The sequence below is a fragment of the Dryobates pubescens genome, chromosome 12, assembly GCF_014839835.1.
Source record: "Dryobates pubescens isolate bDryPub1 chromosome 12, bDryPub1.pri, whole genome shotgun sequence".
In the NCBI taxonomy this organism is placed as follows: Eukaryota; Metazoa; Chordata; class Aves; order Piciformes; family Picidae; genus Dryobates; species Dryobates pubescens.
Window position 1 is genome coordinate 5,269,314 of NC_071623.1, and position 16,015 is coordinate 5,285,328.

The following is a 16,015-nucleotide window of genomic DNA, read 5'->3' on the forward strand; positions in this document are numbered from 1 at the left end:
CCAGGGGCAAAGATCCTCCCTCCCCTCCCCCCTCCAACCTGAGGATTTAGTTTCTGGATGGCAGTGGGGCTATAATTCATCCTGGTGCTGCAGCCAGGAAGCTTGCATCTAGGATGAATTTAGCCCCACCGTTTTTGGAGTGGTGTGATGGGAGTGCACCAGAACTTTCCCTGCCTAAACAATGTCCTTTTGTGCTGTGCATGACCTACAGGCTGCATTTAGAAAGACCTCAGAGAGCCCTTTTTTCCCCCTCTTTCCTAGACTGTAGCTGCCTGAAGTGATACAGAAAGGCAGGGAAATTAATCATATGATTGTCATGTGTAGCAGGAAAGAAACTGGAGAATATATAGGCTGCTACTTGCAGTGCTTTAAACATGACTCTGTAGCATGCAAACCATGGCTCTGACATCTCTTTACATGCAGCTCTGCTGAAGGTACAGTAATGGCATTGTCTTTATTTCTGTCTCCTTGGCCAGATGGATTCTTTGCACTGATTTCCACCCCCTTGGCCAGATTGGAGTCTTTGCACTGATTTCCACCCCCTTGGCCAGATGGATTCTTTGCACTGGTTTCCACCCCCTTGGCCAGATTGGAGTCTTTGCACTGGTTTCCACCCCCTTGGCCAGATTGGAGTCTTTGCACTGGTTTCCACCCCCTTGGCCAGATTGGAGTCTTTGCACTGATTTCCACCCCCTTGGCCAAACTGGAGTCTTTGCACTGATTTCCACCCCCTTGGCCTGATGGGAGTCTTTGCACTGATTTCTACCCCCTTGGCCAGATTGGATTCTTTGCACTGATTTCCACCCCCTTGGCCAGATTGGAGTCTTTGCACTGATTTCCATCCCCTTGGCCAGATGGATTCTGGCAGAGGTCCCCAGCACCAGGATGGTGCTTCTGGCCAGCTGGGCTCCCACTGGAGGAAAGGCAGCCAGCCAGACCCTCCCAGACCACCCCTCCTGGAGGCTGGGAGCTGGCTGCTTGAGGCCACAGGGTGGCTGCTACCCTTTGAAATCCCTGCAGGAAGGCAGAGATAGAATGGCAGGTTTCCATGCTGGGGTGAAAGCTCCAGCTGGCAGCCAGGCACCAGTGGTGTGCCCCTGGGATCAGTGATGGGCCTCAGCCTGTTCAATATCTTTATTGATGAGCTGGAGGAGGGCATTGAGTCCATCAGCAGTAAGTTTGCAGATGTCAGACAGCAAGCTGGGGGCAGGAGTTGATCTGTTAGAGGGTAGGAGAGCTCTGCAGAGGAACCTTGCTAGGCTGGACAGATGGGCAGAGTCCAAGTGCCAGGTTCTACACTTTGGCCACAACAACCCCATGCAGTGCTACAGGCTGGGGTCAGAGTGGTCAGAGTGGCTGGAGAGCAGCCAGGCAGAAAGGGACCTGGGGGTAGTGGTTGAGAGTAGGCTGAACAGTAGCCAGCAGTGTGCCCAGGGGGCCAAGAAGGCCAAGGGCATCCTGGCCTGGGTGAAATCCCTACAGAGAAGCATATAAACCCAAGGCTGGGCTCTGGAGCACAGCCCTGTGAGGAGAGGCTGAGGGAGCTGGGGTTGCTTAGCCTGGAGAAGAAGAGGCTCAGGGGAGACCTTCTTGCTCTCTGCAACTCCCTGGGGGTTGGTCTCTTCTCCCAGGCACCCAGCACCAGAACAAGAGGACACAGTCTCAAGCTGTGCCAGGGGAGGTTTAGGCTGGAGGTGAGGAGAAAGTTCTTCCCAGAGATTGGCCATTGGGATGTGCTGCCCAGGGAGGTGGTGGAGTCTCCATCCCTGGAGGTGTTCAAGAGGGGATTGGATGTGGCACTTGAAGCCATGGTTTAATTGTCAGGAGGTGTTAGGTAATAGGTTGGACTTGAGGATTTCTGAGGTCTTTTCCAACCTGGTTGATTCTATGATTCTGTGATGCTCCCTCTGGACACCTAACTTGTGTAGGCTTCCTCTCCTGGCTACTATCCCCCTGAGGCAGCTCAGAGGAGAGTTAGGGCTGGGCCCAACCTTTTTCCCCAGCAGTAGCCCTTGTTGCCTAGACTCCACCTGCCACAGCTTGGAGCCAAATTCCCACTGCTCACTGTTCCAGAGTGAGGCCAGTATGGAATCTGTCCTGGATGTCTCTGGCTCTCATTCTCATTGGCACTAATGAGCATGGGTTGGTATGCCTCACAGGGCCAGGAGCTGCCCTCCCTCTGGGTGCACCTGGCCAGAAGCTGCCCTCTGTCACCTCCCTCTGGGTGCATCAGGTGAGGAGCTGCCCTCTGCCACTTCCCTCTGGGTGCATCAGGTGAGGAGCTGCCCTCTGCCACTTCCCTCTGGGTGCACCTGGTGAGGAGCTGCCCTCTGCCACCTCCCTCTGGGTGCACCTGGTGAGGAGCTGCCCTCTGGGTGCACCTGGTGAGGAGCTGCCCTCTGGGTGCACCTGGTGAGGAGCTGCCCTCTGCCACCTCCCTCTGGGTGCACCTGGTGAGGAGCTGCCCTCTGCCACATCCCTCTGGGTGCACCTGGCCAGGAGCTGCCCTCTGCTGCATCCCTCTGGGTGCACCTGGTGAGGAGCTGCCCTCTGCCACCTCCCTCTGGGTGCCCCTGGCGCACAGAGCGCGTTCAGCTCGCTCCGGGGGGCTGAGGACCCAGCCCTGATGCTGACTGATTTGTTTGCTTCAAAGACTTTGCTTTTCACTTCTCCCTTTTATTGGTTTGGTGGTTTGGTTGCTTTTGTTGTGGTTTGTTGGGGGTGTTTGGTGGGGGGGGAGGGGGAGGCAGACAACTGTTGCTGGGAGCTTGACGGCGCTTTGATTCCCTCATTTAAAGCAGGTTCTTCCTCTTTGCTCGTTCCAGGGGCATTGGTGCTTGCAGGATGTGAAGCCTCTGTTTCCCCTCTTGTAGTAGATGCCAAGAAGAACTTTTACAAGACCAAGTTACTTTTGCACTGTTTGACATTGTTCTGTAGTGTTGACCTGTGCCTTGTATGTCTGTGTATAATTATGGGCTCTATAATTATACATGCTGGTGAAACACAGCCTCTTAGCAGGACCTCTCCTTTGCTTTGGGGTTTATTTTCCTCTCCCCCCTTCCCCCCTTCCCCCCCTTTTGGTTTGGTTTGTTCATTTAGCTTGTTCATATCTTTCTTTTATTCCTTAAGATGGCAAACCACTGCAGCAGAGATCCTTCAGTGATTGGTTTCTCTGGGGTAGAAGGCTGGGGGTGGGTGGGTGGGGGGTGTCCAGATTGTTTGGCCTTGGAGGGGAGAGGGCTTCAGGGAGACCTTCTTGCAGCTTTGTCCAGACTTTAAAAAGAGAGGGCTAAAAGAAAGGTGTGGGCAGTGTTTGGGGAAGGACAAGGAGTGGTGGCGTTAAGCTGAAAGGTGGGAGGTTTGGGCTAGATGCAAGGAAGAAACGTTTCTGCAGCTGAGGGTGGTGAAACCCTGGCACAAGTTGCTCGTGGTGGAAGCCTCATCTCAGGAAACATCCAGAGTCAGGCTGGAAGGGGCACTGAGCAAGCTGATCTAGTTGGGGATGGCCCTGCTGACTGCAGGGGGTTTGGACTAGATGACCCTTTAAAGGTCCCTTCCAACCCCAGACCGTTCTGTGGTTTGATGAGGCTTCCAGCTTTAGAGAGCAGGAGCACACAGCTCTGCAAAAGGCCAGTGCATGTGGGCACTGCTGCTGGCAGGCCTCCTTTTGACCTGGCTTGGACAACACAGTGTCAAAAAAACCCCCAAACCACAAAGTCAAAGACAATTCCTCATGCTAATGCCAAGGAAACACAAAGAAAGCCTGACTTTCTTGCCTGCTCTCTATGGCTCTGGTCATAAATCCATGTGCCTGTGAACCTGGCCTCTGAAATCAGCCTGGTGAGGAGGGTCTGGAGAGACCTAAGAGCAGCCTTCCAGTATCTGAATGGGACCTGCATGAAGGATGGAGAGAGACTGCTTGCAAAGGCCTGCAGGGACAGCACCAGGGACAATGGTTTGAAAGGAGAGCAGAGCAGATGGAGATTGGCTGTGAGGAACAAGTTCTGCACCAGGAGGGTAGTGGAACGCTGGAATAGGTTGCCCAGGGAGGTGGTTGGGTCCTCTTCCCTGGAGATATTCAAGGTGAGGCTCAGTGAGGCCCTGGGCAACCTGATCTACTTGAGGATGTCCCTGCTGACTGCAAGGAGGTTGGACTGGATGCCCTTTGGAGCTCCCCTCCAACCCAAACCTCATCTAGTTGAGGATGACTGCTGACTGCAGGGAGGTTGGACTGGATACCCTTTGGAGCTCCCTTCCAACCCAAACCTCATCTAGTTGAGGATGACTTCTGAATGCAGGGAGGTTGGACTGGATGCCCTTTGGAGCTCCCTTCCAACCCAAACCATTCTGTGATTCTATGATTCTAAATCCAAGCTGAGGATTTAGAATCCCAGGGTGGACTCCATGCAACTTGCCATTTGCTGAGCACTGGGGAGAATCAGGCCACTTACTGATGGAGGCAAATAAACAGCAGCTGCCCTTTTATGTCACCCTTGGCCCTGTGTCACCTGCACAAAGGATGCTCCCCAGCCTTGCACCAGGACTTGGCCCCAGTTTAGCTGTCCCCTTCCTTACTGGAATGTTCACCCCCCACCCCAGTGGCATGTTGGCCTCCTAAGAAGCCCTCAACCCTACAATTGTTTCCTTAACTCTTAGCTGCTAAAAATAAGTCAGGCCCTTGCTGCTCAACAGATTACTCCTTGCAGATGAGTTACTGCCATTGTCCCCCATGGCAGATGCATAAATAGCTGGAAGAAAGACGCCCTCTCAACTCTTGTTTTCCTTCCTGCTTTCCTTTTCTTTTCTTTTCTTTCTTTCCCCTTTTTTTCCCCCCTCTTTCTTTCTTTTTTTTTCTTTGTTTTTTAATGCTATTTTCTCATTGCCTTCTGTTGGTTTTTGGCAGCCCAGGCTGCCGAGGGGGAGCTGGAGCTTGGCCGTAACACAACTGTTGATACACACTGCGCTGCCATCTACATCAGAGCTCCATAAGGGCTGCCTTATGTTTATTCACAGGCTTTAAATCCGAGCTCTCCACACCTCCACTGTGTTCCAGCCATTGAGAAGTTGTTTGCTCTTTCTAAAGGCTAATGAGACCTCTTTGTGGGTTGCAGGAGTTGGTTTTGACAGGGAGGCCAGCATACGCTGCTCCCTTGTTCATTCCCAATCTGTCCTACAACGGAGACGAAAGTTGAGGAGGAGGAAAACCATCTCTGGCATCCCCAGAAGAGTGCAACAAGAAATAGGTGTAGTATATAAATACAACTCTTCCACAGGCAGCTTTCCTAACCCCACTTAAATTTCAGGGGGTGGGGGGGAAGACTGAGCTGGTAGCCCAGCCTGCCCGAGACATGAAGCCTGGGCAGCGGGGGGAAGTGTTAAATGCTGGGGGGAGTTTGGGAACGCCGTGGTTTGGTTTGGTTGTGGTTTGGTTGTGGCTGTGGTGTTGGTGTTTGGTTGGTGGTTGGTTTTTTTTGGTTGTTTTATTATTCTTTTGTTGTTTGTTTGTTGTTGTTTGATTTACTACAGTGAGCAAAGCTATATTACCCCACGTGGCCTTGGTGGACTTTGGAGGCCTTACTGAGTAATATAGATGTATGTGTTCAGCTCTTACCATGTAAATGTTGCTCAGTTCTTTATTTTTCCTTTCCCCTCCCCCTTCCCCCCCCCCATTTTATTTCTGTTATGAACTCATGTGCATAAAAAGTAACTAGATGAAGTGAAAGTTTTTTCTTGTGTCGAGGGGAGCTAAAGGGGGACAGAACTGACAGTGGTGATGAGCTGTGGCAGCAGCCTCGGATGAGCAGCTGGGGAGCTGCCTCAGAGGGAGCTGCTGGTAGTCTCTGGGAAGCTTTGCTAAACACCTTAATTCCTTCCATTCTTTACTACCAAGAATATTTACCTTAATTCTTCTGACCCAGCTGAATGAAGGAGCAACTCCCTGTTGCAAATCCTAGTTGCAAGCTTGCTGTTGACCCAGCCCCAGAACTTAACAGGGTCATTCACTTCCTAACGCACAACCCGCAGCTGCAGGGTGGCTCTGGTGTCCTGGTCCCTCGCCGTGAAACTCGAGGGGAAAGCACAAGGGATGTTTATCCCAGGGAATAGGCAACCAGGGAACCTGTGAAAGGAAGCTCCTGTGGCCTCGCAAATCTTCTTGGTAGTAGAGAAGCAGGGGATGGAAATTCTGAGCAGACAGCTAATCAAGAAAAGGGAGAGTTTAGAAGCTCAGGGAGTGCTTTGCCCAGCAGCCACTCTAAGGACCAGGCTTTAACTGGTTGAAACAGAGTGATACGACCTGAAAACTTAATCACGATCTCAGTATTTACCACGGCAAGATCAGCTCCAGCTGAGATCGCGTTGCAGGAATGGGAGAACCGAGCTCCCATTGCAGGACTAGGAGAAGTCCCCCACACACACCTCAGCGGGCTGAGCTCTGCCTTCCGTGCTCTTTGATAGCCAAGTTCAATTCGGCCCAGTGCTCAGCGAGAGCCCAAAAGAGAGAACGCAGCAGAGGACGCCCCTGGGGTCGCTCGGTGGGGTGCCGGCAAACCGGAGCTGGCTGCCGCTCACCCGGCTCTCCGTGTGTCCTAGATTCGGACGAGTCGCCGGTGGCGAGAGAGCGCACGGTGATCGTGCACACCAACCCGGAGCTGCCCGGCTCCGGCGGCAGGAGGTCGGGCACCCGGGACTCCGAGTGCCAGACGGAAGAAATCCTGATCGCCGCTCCCTCCCGGCGCCGGATCCGCGCCCAGAGGGGGCAGAGCGTCGTCGCTTCCCTCTCCCACTCCGCCGGCAACATCTTGGTGCTGGCGGACAACGGCGATGCCGTCTTCGCCGCCGCCGTCGGCAACCGCATCCGATCGCGCAGCCTGCCCCGGGAGGGCGGCCGGGCCGGCGAGGGCCACCAGGATGGCGCCGCCAAGAACGTGGGGTACGAAGCGGAGCGCTTCCAGGAAAGGATCCAAACCAAGGGCAAGGAGGGCTTGAGCAAGCAGGGTTCCCAGGAGCGCCAGCCCATCGGTTTGACTTGCCCGCAGCACCTGCACAGCCCCGAGCGCGGCGCCGGCGAGCGGGGCAGGTCGCGGCTGTCGCGGATGGCGGATTCGGGCAGCTGCGAGATTTCGTCCAACTCGGACACCTTCGGCAGCCCCATTCACTCGATCTCCGCGGCGGGAGTCCTGCTCAGCAGCCACATGGACCAGAAAGACGACCACCAGTCCTCCAGCGGCAACTGGAGCGGGAGCAGCTCCACGTGTCCCTCCCAGACGTCCGAAACCATTCCTCCTGCCGCCTCCCCCCCGCTGACTGGCTCCTCACACTGTGACTCCGAGCTCTCGCTCAACACCGCTCCCAACCCCAACGAGGACTCCAGCGTCTTCCTGACGGAACCCTTCGGCGACCACGCCGACAAGGTGAGGGGCCACAGGGCGAGCTCCTTCACCTCCACCGTGGCGGACTTGCTGGATGACCCCAACAACAGCAACACCAGCGACAGCGAGTGGAACTACCTGCACCACCACCACGACGCCTCCTGCCGCCAGGACTTCAGCCCCGAGCGCCCAAAGGCTGACAGCCTGGGGTGCCCCAGCTTTGCCAGCATGGCCACCTACGACAGCTTCCTCGAGAAGTCCCCCTCCGACAAGGCAGACACTAGCTCCCACTTTTCTGTGGATACCGAAGGCTACTATACCTCCATGCACTTTGACTGCGGCCTCAAGGGCAGTAACAAAAGCTACATTTGCAACTATGCAGCTCCAGGCTCCGAGAACGGCCAGCCCGGCGGCGTGACCTCCAGCCTGGCCGACTGCGCCTGGCAGGAGTGCGTCGGCCACGGCAGGCAGGGGCGGCAGAGCATCTCCCTGAAGAAACCAAAGGCAAAGCCAGCCCCACCGAAGCGCAGCTCGTCCCTGAGGAAATCGGAGAGCGGCGCCGACCTTCCCGACAAGAAAGAACCAAAGATCAGCGGTGGCCAGCACGGCTCTCACACCGCCAGGGAGATGAAGCTGCCCCTCGAGTTCTCGAACACGCCTTCCCGAGTGGAAGGTCCCAGCCTGCCAGCCAAGCAGGAGCTCCCTTGGGCGAGCCAGAGCGACGGTGGCTTGAAGGACCCTCCGTTCGAGACCGCAGACATCCCCTCCTTTAAAGATGAAGGTGCTGAACAACCTCACTATGCAGACCTCTGGCTTCTGAATGACTTGAAATCCAGCGATCCTTACCGGTCCTTGTCCAACTCCAGCACCGCGACGGGCACGACGGTCGTAGAGTGCATCAAGTCCCCGGAGAGCTCCGAGTCCCAGACCTCCCAGTCCGGGTCGCGAGCCACCACCCCATCCCTCCCCTCCGTCGACAACGAGTTCAAACTGGCCTCCCCTGAGAAGCTGGCAGGCTTGGCCTCACCCTCCAGTGGCTACTCCAGCCAGTCGGAGACGCCCACCTCATCTTTCCCCACCGCTTTCTTCGCGGGCCCCTTGTCTCCGGGGGGCAGCAAGAGGAAGCCAAAGGTCCCGGAGAGGAAGTCGTCGCTGCAGCAGCCGCTCTCGAAAGAGGGCACCGCCTCGGTGGGCAAAGACCTCGAACTCCCAATCATACCTCCCACTCACCTCGACCTAAGTGCTCTTCACAACGTCCTGAGCAAGCCCTTCGCTCACCGGCACCAGCTGCACGCCTTCGGCCACGGCAAGCAGAGCGCGGTCGGGGAAGCCCTCAACCCCAGCCCTCCCTCCGCCCTCGCCATCACCCCCTCTGTCCTCAAGTCCCGTCACCTCCGGCGGTCAACAAGCCTGAAGGGGGCAAACAGAAATGCGGTGCCCCAGACCTGCTCTGCATCCAGGAGAGCACCTTGATGGCCGCTGATGTTTCTCCGGGCAAAATGAGGCCGCTCCTAGCTAAGAAGCCCGTGTCGCGCCAGTACTCCACAGAGGAGGCCATCATGTCCTACATTGATGCTCCCCCAGCAGAGGCAGGCCCTGGAAAGCCACCTTTAGAGAAAAGCTCCTCCTTCAGTGGGCAGAACAGCTGCGAGCAGGACGCTGTAGCTGCGGCGAGCGTGAGCCCGGCGGAAATCAAACCCGGGACGGACCAAAGGCAGCAGGTCACCGAGCAGCACTTGCCGGGGAGCACCCCGGATCAGAGCTGTGCTGCCTCCACGGATGGGTTGCAGAAGGGCTCAGCTGTCCTCACAGGTGATGAGGAAGATAAGAAACCTGGCCAGGGAGCAGAAACGGAGCACGACCTTCCGCCAGCACAGGCTCAGCAGAAGCTCTCTGCAGGCGGCGAGGGGAGGCTGGAAGCCGAGCCCGCAGGCGAAAGCCCAGCTCAGGCTGAGGGAGCGGCGGCCAGCCAACAGCTTAAGCAGCAGCCCGAGGGAAGCCACCACGTGCCTGGGAGCATCAGCTACGAGGCAGAGCTGGCAGCAGGGAGTTCACCTGGCGAAGGGAGTTGCCAGCAGGAAAACGACCTCACATCAGGAACCCCAACCAAAAGTGCCTCCGAGGACGGCGGGGTGGACGAGGCTACGGATGGCCCCAGCGAGCCCTCGCTGAAAGGTCAGTGGTGAACCCAATGCCAGAACAGGCAGCTTTAGACATGACTGGGGGAGGAGTCAGGATGCAGGCTGGAATTGCAAATCAGCTTGCCTCTGGGGGTGATTCAGCTCAGAGCCCTCCCTGATCTGTTAAATGGGAGGAAAGTCAAAAACACTCTTGGTTTTTGGGCTATAAGACAGGCTGAAGGAGCTGGGGGTGTTCAGCCTGCAGAAGAGAAGGCTCCAGGCAGACCTCACAGCAGCCTGCCAGGACCTGAAAGTGCTACAAGAGGGCTGCAGAGGGACTGTGCCCAAAGGTCTGCAGGGACAGGACCAGGGGCAATGGTTTGAAAGGAAAGCAGAGCAGATGGAGATTGGCTGTGAGGAACAAGTTCTGCCACAGGAGGGTAGTGGAACACTGGAACAGGTTGCCCAGGGACGTGACTGAGGCCCCCTACCTGGAGCTGTTCAAGGTGAGGCTCGACAGGGCTCTGGGGAACCTGATCTAGTGGAGGATGTCCCTGCTGATTGCAGGGGTAGTTGGACTGGATGACCTTTAGAGGTCCCTTCCAACCCAACCATTCTATGTTTCCATGTTTCTATGATTCTGATTCCATGATTCTATGCTTCTATTTCACCCATATTTCTTTAACACTTACCTCGTCCCTTGGGCTGTGTTTCAGCTGAAAAGGGAGCAGCACTAGCTCTGGGTACAGAGGAGCCTTTTTATCAGAGCTGTACAGTAGACAGAAGATCCCTGCTCTGCTCCCTGGCAGTGCCCCCTTTATGAGCTACCCCCTGCACCATCCATGACTTTTAGATCAGAGGATAACCTCTGCAGAGTGGTCCTGGCTGCTCAGCTGTGAGCAGGGCTGGTGCCTCCCATTGGCAGCGCCACTGCAAAGCACAGTCTCAAGCTGCAGCAGGGGAGGTTTGGGCTGGAGGTTAGGAAGAAATTCTTCCCAGACAGAGAGATTGGCCATTGGGATGTGCTGCCCAGGGAGGTGGTGGAGTCCCCATCCCTGGAGGTGTTTAGGAAGAGCCTGGATGAGGCACTTGGTGCCATGAAACCATGACATGGTTGATGACATGGTGTTGGGTGATAGGTTGGGCTGGATGATCTCCAAGGTCTTTTCCAACCTGGTTAATTCTGCAAGGCTCTGACTCACAGCAAGGCCTCTTTGCTTCTTTAAGAGTCTTCTCCAAGTGATGAGTCCATCCTGTCCCCACTGAGCGAGGAGTCCCAGGCTGAGGCCGAGGAGGCCTTCGTGTCGCCCAACAAACCACGCACCACCGAGGACCTCTTTGCAGTCATTCACAGGTGGGAAGGGGGAGCTCTGCACAGCCACCTGCTAAGGGTAGCTGCAGGGATGGGTCTTCAATGGTTAAGACTCCTTCCTGAAGCTGCTTATGTGCAGTTCATGGAGTTCAGGTGGCAAAAAAAGCAGCTCTGTTACGGGCTAGTGGGCAACTCTGTTTCCATGGAGTGTGTAGGATGCTTTGCAGATAGCAACAACAGGCTGAGGGAGCTGGGCGGCTTCAGCCTGGAGAAGAGAAGGCTCCAGGGGGACCTAAGAGCAGCCTTCCAGTACCTGAAGGGACGACAAGAAGGATGGGAAGAGACTGTTTACAAGGGCCTGAGGTGACAGGACAAGGGGCAATGGCTTCAAACTAGAGAAGGGCAGATTGAGATTGGATATCAGGAAGAAGTTATTCACTCTGGTGGTGGAACACTGCAAGAGGTTGCCCAGGGAGCAAGGGTTGAGGCCCCTTCCCTGGATGCCCTACATGAAGGGAGGTCGTAGCCAGGTGGGGGTTGGTCTCTTCTCCCAGGCACCCAGCACCAGAACAAGAGGACACAGTCTCAAGCTGTGCAGGGGGAAGTTCAGGCTGGATCTTAGAAAGAAGTTCTTCACAGACAGAGAGATTGGCCATGGGGATGGGTTGCCCAGGGAGGTGGTGGAGTCAGTGTCCCTGGAGGTGTTTAAGAAGAGCTTGGATGAGGCACTCAGTGCCATGGTCTGGTTGATTAGATAGGTCTGGGTGACAGGTTCTGGTCCTGGAGGTCTCTTCCAACCTGGTTGATTCTGTGGAGATATTCAAGGTGAGGCTTGACGAGGCCCTGGGCAGCCTGATCTAGTTGGGGATGTCCCTGCTGACTGGTGGTGGTGGGGGGTGGACTGGATGACCTTTGGAGGTCCCTTCCAGCCTGGACCATTCTATGATTCCCTCAGGCTGTTGTCTCTACAAACATACACATCTCCAAGGCAAAACCACCTGCAGTGCTTCCTGCCTTCTGCCCACCAGCTCTGAGCTGAAGGAGTCGTTTCAGTGAGGATGATGAGAAGGCAGCTCTTCAGCTCTGGGCTGTTTTTGTATTCAGCTGGAATTTGTGCTCACAAGTGAAATGAGCAGATTTCTGATGTGGAACAGGTCGCACAGAGTAGTAGTATTGTTAGGTAAGACTCTTCATGGGTTGTTGTCTGTACAGAGAGCTGGTTGTACACCTCTGTAACGTCTCTGCTGTGAGCACAGGCTGAGGGAGGCAGCTGGGATTGTTCAGTCTAGGGAAGAGAAGACTCTGAGGGGACCTTCTAGGTGCCTTCCAGTACCTGAAGGGATCCTGCAGGAAGGCTGCAGAGGGACTTTCAAGAGGGTGTCTGGAGCCAGGCCAAGGGGGAATGGTTTGGCGCTGAGGCAGAGCAGGGGCAGAGTGGAGCTGAGGAAGAAGTTGGTGAGGGTGAGGCCGGTGAGAGTGTGGCACAGGCTGCCCAGGGAGGCTGTGGCTGCCTCCTTGCTGGGGGTGTTGAAGGCCAGGCTGGCTGAGGCCTTGAGCAGCTGAGTGGAGCTGAGAGGTGTCCCTGGACATGGTGGGGAGCTTGGGGGAGATGAGCTCTGAGCTCCCTTCCAACCTGAGCCATTCTAGGATTTGACATACGTTGTTTTGGAAGAGCTGGGGGGGTGTTGAGAGGGACTCTGTGGCTTGGTGCTTCATTCATTACACAACACCTATCGTGGTGGCGTCACCATCCCTGGAGGTGTTCAAGAGGGGATTGGACGTGGCACTTGGTGCCATGATTTAGTCATGAGGTCTGTGGACAGGTTGGACTTGATGATCTTTGAGGTCTCTTCCAACCTTGGTGATTCTGTGCCATCAGTCTGTCTCTGCTAGCCTCCAGACTCTTACAGGAGGATTCTGAGGGCTCTAGCTGTCAGGCTGTCAAACCCCTAGACCAGCCTGAAGTGCTACTCCACAAGGGGTCACCTATAACAGAGTGTTCCTCTCTGGTTTTTACAGATCCAAAAGGAAAGTTCTCGGGAGAAAGGATTCTGGAGACCTCTCTGTAAGGAACAGGTTGAGAGCCTCATCTGGAACCAGCAGCCAGCCCCCTGCCAGCAACACCCTGCCCGCCAGCAACGTGCCACCGGCCGGCGGCGTGGGCGCTCCCCTCAGCAGTCAGAGGTCCCCTGGGCTCATATACAGGAACGCCAAGAAGTCCAACACCTCCAACGAGGAGTTCAAGCTCCTGCTGCTCAAGAAGGGCAGCCGCTCGGATTCCAGCTACAGGATGTCTGCCACCGAAATCCTCAAGAGCCCTATCCTGCCCAAGTCTCCCGGGGAGCTGGCGGCGGATCCCCCGCAGGGCCTGGAGGAGCCTCCCCCGGCGGCCAGCCCCGACGCGTCGTCCCCGCTCTCCCCCTGCTCCCCCAGGGTCAACGCGGAAGGCTTCTCCTCCAAGAGCTTCCCCATGTCGGCTTCGTCGCGGGTGGGGCGCTCGCGGGCGCCCCCAGCGGCCAGCAGCAGTCGCTACAGCGTGCGCTGCAGGCTCTACAACACCCCCATGCAGGCCATCTCCGAGGGCGAGACGGAGAACTCCGACGGCAGCCCCCACGACGATCGCTCGTCTCAGAGCTCCACGTAGGCGCCGAGGCCAGCTTGCCAGCACCCCCCTGGCCTCTGGAAGGATGAGGGGGTGAACAGAAGAGGCCAATGCTGTAGCAGTCAAAACAAAAAAATACCCAAACAAACGAAATAAAATAGGAAAGGAAAAAAAAAATGCAGGGCAATATTGATGCCTAAATGTGCTTGGAAGAGGCTGGGGAAACAGAGGACTGCAGCTGGAGCTATTTCTTACTTTGTGTTGTTTTCTGCCAGGAGGAAGATCCACTCTGGTTTTCTTTTTCTGGCATCATTTGGCTTATCTCACTCCTCATTTTTTGTTGTGGCTGTAGAGTTCCCTTTCCACAAGGAGGTCTTGGAATCATTTTGGGTTTTCTCCACTTCTCATTTTGATTGTGGCTGTAGAGTTCCCTTTCCACAAGGAGGTCTTGGAATCCTTTGGCTTCTCTCCACTCCTCATTTTTATTGTCTCAGTAGATTTCCCTTTCCACAAGGAATTTTGGAATCATTTGGTTTATCTTCATTCCTCATTTTCTTGTTGTGGCTGCAGATTTCCCTTTCCACAAGGAGATTCTGGAATCATTTGGCTTCTCTCCACTCCTCATTTTTTACTGTGGCTGCAGATTTCCCTTTCCACAAGGAGATTCTGGAATCATTTGGCTTCTCTCCACTCCTAATTTTTTACTGTGGCTGCAGATTTCCCTTTCCACAAGGAGATTCTGGAATCATTTGGCTTCTCTCCACTCCTCATTTTTTGTTGTGGCTGCAGATTTCCCTTTCCACAAGGAGATTCTGGAATCATTTGGCTTCTCTCCCCTCCTCATTTTTTGTTTTGGCTGTAGATTTCCCTTTCCACAAGGAGTTACAAAGTGACTTTGGGGTTGTTTTGGATTTCCAGAAGCCACCCATCCTAGAAATGAATCCTTCCCTGTAGTGCTTCCCTAAGGTGAAAGAAAACTACAAACCACCAAACAATACAAACAAAGCTCTCCAGGATTGGTATTTTTCTACACTGCAAGGAGCTGAAACACAAATGCAGAGGAAATGAATTAAACTAAGCCTATGTAAATAGCCTATTTTTGATAACAGTGTGTAAATAGAACTATCCAGAAGCGGACGTAGCAAACAATCTAACTGCATAAGGACTTTGTTTATAGGAGCCAAAATGAAGGCCAATGTAAGGAAGTGTATTCTGTGAATACCATTTTCATATCTCTCTCTCTCTCACACACACACACACACACAACAATCCACACGGCCACCGACAGCCACAGTTCAGTGCCACCGGCCCCAGGGGCGACACCGAGCAGTGGAAAGGAGGAATTCTCCTCCCTTTAGCTAAGGGAATGGAAAGGCTGACAGCAGTGGGGTTGGAGTAACCATTTGTCTTTCTAGGGCAGCTTGGAAGAAGCTAACTGGAAGGAGCAGCTGAGAGGGTGGGGAGGTTACTGTGCGGGTCAGTGGGGGAAGGCAAAAGTGCTTAGAACAGAACAAAGTCCTGTCTGATGCAAAGCCCCTAAAGGCCCACAGCCTTACTTCTTGCAGGGACCACTTCAGAGAGGAGAACTAGTACTTAGCTTTCCTGTTGCTGTGAGGCTGTTGGGATCCATAGCCTGGTAAAGGATCACCTTTCACCATGTGATCAGCTGCTGGTCGGTGGAAGGACACAAATGGATTCGGAGCATGCTTTGGATTTCTCGGTAGCTAACTTGTGGTGAGGTTTTCAGTGAAGCTTCTTCCTCTCTGTGCTGATGAGATTGATGCTACCTGAACACTTAACAGAAATGACACTGTGAACAAAGCAGCTGAGAAATAGGTATGTGGAAGGCATCGTTTAGAGCCAGTGGAGGGCTGGGAAAGGGGAAAGCTCTGGTTCCTTGTGCTAGCCATGGATCTTGTCTGGCTTTACCAGAAACAGGGTCGGGGAACTGGGGTAGGGTGGGAACCTTAAGCCAGGTTGGATGAGGCCTTGAGCAACCTGGTTTAGTAGGGGATGTGAGGGGGGTAGGGGGGATGCCCCTGCCCATGGCAGGGGGGGTTGGAACTAGACGATCTTGAAGGGTCGGCTTCCAACCCAAACCATTCCTATGAATCTAGGAACGGAGATAAATCAAAGCAGCTGCTTTGATCCAAATGAAGGCAGGGAAATAAAAGCTGAATTACTTGAAGTTAAAAACAAAAATATAGAAAGAGTTTCCTGGTCTTAGAACTGCAAGAACCTGTACTTTTAACAGTGAACCCGTGAGTCGCTTCATACTTTTAGTTCTTAAACAGAATCAAACCCACCAGGCCTGATTCTCTCTTTGGGCCACCAGAGTTCCCATCTCCATAGCCCCATCCATGCCACATGGAGACCAAGGGCTCTCTGTGTCCCAAACTGATGCAGCTGGTTGCCGTAGGCTATGGTTTGGAATAGAGGAGAAGTTAGTGCAGAGAAAATAGCGTGAGGAGGAGATGTGGTGTTCAGTAGGGCAGGTCGAGTAGCATGGCAGGAAGAGTGTGCTTTGAGAAATCCACTGCAAGCTGGCTTGGAAGCAGAAGTCTGTCTCCTATGAGGACAGAGTGAGAGAGTTGGGGTTGTTCAGTCTGGA

The 16,015-nt window shown here is 54.5% G+C and overlaps 1 protein-coding gene across 1 annotated transcript in view; it reads left to right on the forward strand.

Annotated features, from left to right (window-relative positions):
- LOC104304755 (actin remodeling regulator NHS) overlaps window positions 1-13,573 on the forward strand; it is a 145,132-nt gene extending 131,559 nt beyond the window's left edge. The window contains 5 exon segments of the mRNA XM_054166150.1: window positions 5,028-5,243; window positions 6,592-8,766; window positions 8,769-9,545; window positions 10,718-10,844; window positions 12,822-13,573. Of these exon segments, the coding sequence (XP_054022125.1) occupies window positions 5,028-5,243; window positions 6,592-8,766; window positions 8,769-9,545; window positions 10,718-10,844; window positions 12,822-13,446 (3,920 nt within the window). The 3' untranslated portion in view covers window positions 13,447-13,573.
- The last annotated feature ends 2,442 nt before the right edge of the window (window positions 13,574-16,015 follow it).